A 6,136-nucleotide genomic window follows, 5' to 3' on the forward strand; every position below is an offset into this window, starting at 1 on the left:
ACAAAGTCCTAATAATATCAACTTACCTGGAGGAACATCAAGTAGATTCTATTATGTCTATGGTGCCAACCGTCTCTCTGAAACATTTAACAAGGCTTCTTCATGTGGTTTAACAGCAGTTGGCATCCATAAGTGTTGCATTACTGCCATCTATTGGAGAGTGCTGGGATCGTCACTTAACACCGCCATCTAGTGGAGAGTGCTGGGATTGTCACCTGAGTTACGAATATCTTCTGACCACAAACAGCGCGGAAAAACAGTCTCAGAAGTACCCACACACGTAGAAGGAGATTTACACGTATATTTACATTGAAAAATACTAAGTTCTTTTACAAATGATGAAAATATGAGTTACAAATAAGAGTCACGGGCACAGATACACCTTTATAGATACAAATAGCTCTGCATTTATTTGTGCATTGGCCTTACAGATACGGATCCCTCTGCATTTATTTGTGCATTGGCCTTACAGATACGGATCCCTCTGCATTTATTTGTGCATTGCCCTTACAGATACGGATCCCTCTGCATTTATTCGTGCATTGTGTTTCACAAGTTACAAATACTTATGATACTGTTTTAGCACCATAAACAAGTCGATTGGAACCGTTCTCTTAATACATCCATGATTGAAATGCCAATGGTTGAGGCACGTGTGCATCACTTAACCCTTGTGTTGTGGCCAAGTTGTTGACGCCTTTTTTTTTTTTTTTTTCGCTTTTTCCAACATTTTAAATTGTAAAATTTTTCTTCTACACAATTTCAGCGCTTATTTCTACATCCCATATTTTATTATATAAAACAAAAATTGAAAACAGGTCAATTTGACCTGAAGTCAAAAAAACACTTCCAGAAAAATCCAAAGAAATCCAAAAAACCATGGAGGTACAAAAAACAGGAAACACTGAAACTGACGGGAGCTGACGCAGGTACATACAAACTGACAAAAACTAGCAGGGTAAAGACACAAGACAATCTGACAGGAGACAAGGGAAACACAAGGACTAAATACACTGAGTAATGAGGTAACGAGGGGCAGGTGACACAGCAGGTGAAACACATTAGGAGAGACAAAGGCGGGAAAACACAGGAAGTAAAACTAGACTAGACAAGACAAGACAGAAAACAAGACTATCAAAATAAAACAGGAAACAGAAATACACAGTCAATACTGGATAAACAGGAACACACGATGAACAGAATAATACACAGTGAAAACAGGAGAACAGAAAAATACCCAACAACAACAACACATATACAAAACAGCAACAGAAACGTCCATAACCAAGACAAGGAAGGCGTAGAGCTAATTCCTGATTTGTGTTTTTAGACACAGGATAGTTTCAAGTGTTCCCTTTGGCATGCAAAATACTGTATGTGGAAAAAGACACCAAGGGTTACTCAGGATATTAAATGGGGTAAAAAAAATTGGTCCCTCAATGACCTTTTCAAACACTAACAATAGAGGATCTACACTGATATATCATACAATATGATCCAAGATCACACTCCTGATAACTTCAGGGCCTTTATTTATCAAACTGATTAGAGTAGATTAAGGATCAAAGTAGATCTTCAAATCTTTCAATTGTACTCCCACTGCCCTTAAATTCAAGAAAGGTCTCTTTAAGGGATAGTTGGACATTTTGGGAAATACACTTTTTTACTTTCTGACAGACAGATGAGATTGGCTCTGTCAAATGGTAACAAAATCGGCATACCAGCTCCTCTAAACATATTTTATCTTTTATTTAATCCATACAAAAACAAAGGGAAATTTTGCTATCTGGAGATTTCACTCAAATTACATTATGGACTTCACCTGAACAAGAAAAATGTGTGTGAGAAATTGTACCAGACCAAAAAGTTAAGCAAGCCAAACATTTTTGATATAAAGTATAGCAGCCAATTCTATACCTGTTAAAATAATGTCATCTGTCTCATCCGCTGCTCATAGTAACCTAAAAATGGATGTAATATGTCCTTCTTTAAAATTTTATTTCACATATATGTACACAATATACAGTGTTAGCACAACAGAAAAACAAAAGGGGAGAAGATTATGAGACTTAAAAAAGGGATTTATAATTTTCCACATTCCAGTCCTACCAACAGTTGATCCTGATGTGAACTCTCAAACAAATTCTAAAAATGCTTGAACACATTACTGTACTGATAAAGATTTATATCAATAACATTTCAGCCAGAGTCAACAAAGCACACCCTATCACAGTTTAATGAGCTTTTTACATTGTATGGTGGAAAAATATAGCTCAAGTGGCATATGTCGGAGCATCATGGGAAAATATATCCTGGGAGTTTCTTTATATGTATAGTCGTGAAAATAGAAATTAATGATTTAAAAGCATCTATTTTTTTTTAAATAAAGTTAAAAGGACAACAACAACACATACAGGGGCATCCACAGACAGGTCAGTGACTTGCAACGCTAAGATGAAGAAGTTTGACTCGAACAAGACGGGGCAGTCCAATCCGCAGACCCTGACCTGGAGACTTCTCTGTTGGACTTCCACCAACTTGAGCTGGGGAGAGAAAAAAAAAGGTAATACCATTAGCACTGGATTTATTAAAAACATACTGTAAGCATCTCTAAAGGTTTATATGTAGGTATCACTGCAGGTGTTTACCTGAAGGGTTCCACTTGGGTATCCTGCCCCCTGCTGGGCTTAGACATAATGCAGGGTTTCAATGTGGAAACTGTGGAGGATGAAGCAGGTCCTTTGGGTGCAAGTTTGGCTGTTGGACGACTTCTCACCGGTGTTGAAGCTGCTGTGAGACAAAGTAGTTCTCATGACAATGACTAAATTAAATTACCATTACAGCCAAAAAGCTAAATCTTCTTCAATGAACTTCAGGTACCACGTACCCGCTGCCTGTGATTTAGCTAGACGTTGTTTTGACGGTTGCTTTATAGAGGCACGAGGCGTTTTGGTCTTCTCGTTCTCGGTAACTCTATCCTTCTTTTTGGTTTTGCTGACTTTCTTCACTGTGAATTCCTCATCTTCGCTCTCAGCTGGTTCACTGAAATCCTCATCACTTTCTGAATCTGGAGAGGAGTTATTGTGATTTTACTGATGCAAGAAAATAAGTAATTAAACAGAAAACAAGTATTTAGTGAGGGATAACAACCTGGTGTCAGTTTGGGCTCATAGTCTTCATCTTCATCCATAAGCGTTTTATCCTCAGCACCTTTAGTAGTAGCCTTTCTCTGTCTGGAAAGGGCAGGTGACTCTTTTTCTGATGTGATTTCATCCAGGCCTAAAGAAAACAAAACTGCCACAGAAAATGTTCATACCATTTCTATCCTTAATCTAATAAGTATAATAATATAATAATGTATTTGGTAAGCGTGTCCACAAATCCACACTGCAGTTGGACATGTGCAAAGAACTTGGATCTGTGTTTTCAACTACAGGAACTTTGAACCTTGAGATCTCCTAGAGAAAATTAACATTAATATGATAACTTTTTAACAATAGACTATTATATTTACGTTTTCAAGCTAAATCATACCTTTACTGGTTGGAGATTTGTCCTTTTTTTATCTTCATTTTTGAGAAAGGATAGCGTAATGGCTGCTTCTAGATCTCTTTTGTACAACTTCACATCTAATGGTCTTAACAGAAAGAATGTTGAGAAGATTCAAACAATGCATGATGTTAACATTTTCAACGTTTATTTTACTCCTCAAATACCTTAAAAAAAACAACTGATAGATTAATTTACATTTTTTTGGACTCATCCCATAATATAAATGAATGACACATTATGGTCCACATTATCTTGTCACCTACCTGCTCTTCTGGCTCAGTGTAGATTGTGTTACATCTGTTGGGTGACATGGAAGCTGTAATTACATGGTCACATCTCTCTCTCTCTCTCTCTCTCTCTCTCTCTCTCTCTCTCTCTCTCTCTTTAAGGTCTGAGCTAAGTGGCTCTCCATATTTGTACTTTTTAAAATCCAATGTAATTTCAACAGCAGCACAACCTTACTGCTTAATAGTTGTCTTATCTGATGCCATCACTAGGCTGATTTAAGATTTGAATTTAGGCTGCTATATTTAACAGTGAGTTCATTTCTTTCAGGTGTGAGGATGGTGGCGCAGGGGAAGGCAACAGGTAGGTCTAACATTAGGTGGAAGTGTAGGGGGAGCCACTTGAATAAAACATCACAAAGAAAGACAACAGTGACATGTATAAACAATATTTTTTGCATAACAATGTGTGCACACACACATTGTTACGTTGCAATGTTGACGTTCTTCTTGTGAGACAGAATTACCACCATTAAAGTGAATTTCTTGTATTCACCTGTATGAACGTCATTCTTTGTGGCTTGAGCAATGTAAAGTCCCCAACAGTCTGCTCTAGGCTCATCCAGGGTCCACAAGTGTGTTTGTATATCGCATTTTAGGTTTAACTCAGGGTGCTTTACAGTAAAAACAAAACAAACAAATGAGAAGAAAATACATAGATACAAAACTCCACATAATTAAAAATAACCTTTCAGCCAACCATACCTGTCTTACTCCTAATACAGCTCTCACACATGGACTTCAACAGGCACACACTAACTACCAAAAGCTTGAGCGAAAAGCAATGTTTTAAAAGAAGATACAGTTGCAGCAGATCTCAGGTCATCAGGCATTTGTTCTAGAGAACAGCACCATAGTGACCAAATGCACCTTCACCTGATTTAGTTTATAATTCTAGGTCCATTCAGGAGACACAAGTTTGATGATCTGAGGAATCTGATTGCGCTATAGCCATTGAGCAGGTCGGAAAGATGAAGGATGCAGGCAGTGGCCCGCGGGTGTGGTGTGAAAAATGGATGCAGATTTAGAGTCTGCTTTTATAAAATAGAATGACATCAAGCATGTAACAACTGCACAACACCATCCATCATCTAATAGCTGCGCTAAGCGTTCAGTGCAGATGTTCAAGGGTGGCATCTGGAAAATTGGGGAGGGGAGCCTTGAAACAAAGCTGTCAAGGTGTCTGCTGAAATAGCGGTCAACCTCCTAGACCACCACTGGAGCCACACCTGCTGAGCTGATAAAGAACCAGAGGATCAGGACCTATAGTTGGACCTGTGTAACTTTGAGAGGTTGAATGGAATCAGTTCAAACAAATAGTGCATCGAGTGTGAGGTAGGAGTGAGAGGGCATGCAGGCCCAGAAGTGGTTTCCTGGGAACACAGAAAGAAATTGAAAGACCCGGGCCTGTGTTCCTGGAAAGTGAAAATTCATGAGGGCAAAAAGGCAACAGAATCAAAATTGTCCACATTATGAGAAACAGACCACCTCCAGTCTACAAGATGAGAGCTGTCACGGTACGTATAAATGTGTTAAGACTTGACCTATTTTTTATTTTGAACCAAAAGAGCATCACCAGCGAACAGTTAAAGTACTAGCATCATGGCTGACTGTCATTTGCAGTACACAACCATTCCAACCTCTGAATACCTTCACCTTCAATCATTAATCTGCCTCCTGGAGCAATCTGTGAGCTTTTCATGTTATGCATTGTGATACTAAGGACACTTGTATCACATGTGGTGTAAATAGGTGGTTATAATAATCACACCTACTACTAATTAGGTCTAAAATGATTTTAAATACCAGGGAAGACTAGAAGTGGAGCATCAGTGCAGCAATTGCTTCAACTCTTTTGATGTTGCTCATCAGGAAAAATGGCATGCAGAAAGTAAAAGAGATATTAAAGACACAGATTGATGATTGATTCTTCTAATAAAATCTTTTATTTAATTGTAATCATGTAGGCTAAAATGTCTTTCATTCTCCATCTGCCTCACAGTCTCTCTGTCAAATCAATCTCTGAGTTACATCAAATATAACAAGATCAAGCAGATGAAAAAAACAAAATGAGAAACCAGTCAGGAAGACAAAAAGACATTGATTTTTAATAGGTTTAGCTCACTTCACGTTTAATTTTATAGAATAAATACTCATCCTTTTTCTAAACCAATAAACCAACCAAAACCCTTTTATTTAATATTGTTAGTTTTCTCAGTTATCCAGCATGAGAATGTGGAAAGGTGTTCACTTCTGGTATACACAAAAATGGTTTCACTGTATTTAGTACAGTTCTTAAG

At 37.8% G+C, this 6,136-nt stretch overlaps 1 protein-coding gene across 1 annotated transcript; it reads right to left on the minus strand.

Moving 5' to 3' along the window:
* Positions 1-2,433: 2,433 nt before the first annotated feature.
* Positions 2,434-5,547, minus strand: LOC114552733 (RAD51-associated protein 1-like). The gene is made up of 6 exons (XM_028573788.1): positions 5,477-5,547; positions 3,535-3,637; positions 3,389-3,458; positions 3,151-3,279; positions 2,888-3,067; positions 2,434-2,543 (listed from the first exon to the last, which is right to left on the minus strand). Exons 1-6 carry the CDS (start codon positions 5,545-5,547, stop codon positions 2,434-2,436), a joined length of 663 nt encoding a protein of 220 aa, XP_028429589.1.
* Positions 5,548-6,136: the final 589 nt, after the last annotated feature.

This window comes from Perca flavescens, chromosome 1 (genome assembly GCF_004354835.1).
Source record: "Perca flavescens isolate YP-PL-M2 chromosome 1, PFLA_1.0, whole genome shotgun sequence".
Classification (NCBI taxonomy): domain Eukaryota; kingdom Metazoa; phylum Chordata; class Actinopteri; order Perciformes; family Percidae; genus Perca; species Perca flavescens.

Excerpts from the sequence above, each read along its gene's own strand:
- LOC114552733 (XM_028573788.1), bottom strand. The coding sequence starts at position 5,547 with ATGCATAACATGAAAAGCTCACAGATTGCTCCAGGAGGCAGATTAATG. Across the intron at positions 3,638-5,476 it reads GAAGGTGAAGGTATTCAGAG|ACCATTAGATGTGAAGTTGT; the intron begins GTTGGAATGGTT and ends CTTTCTGTTAAG. Across the intron at positions 3,280-3,388 it reads TTTGCACATGTCCAACTGCA|GCCTGGATGAAATCACATCA; the intron begins GTGTGGATTTGT and ends TGTTTTCTTTAG.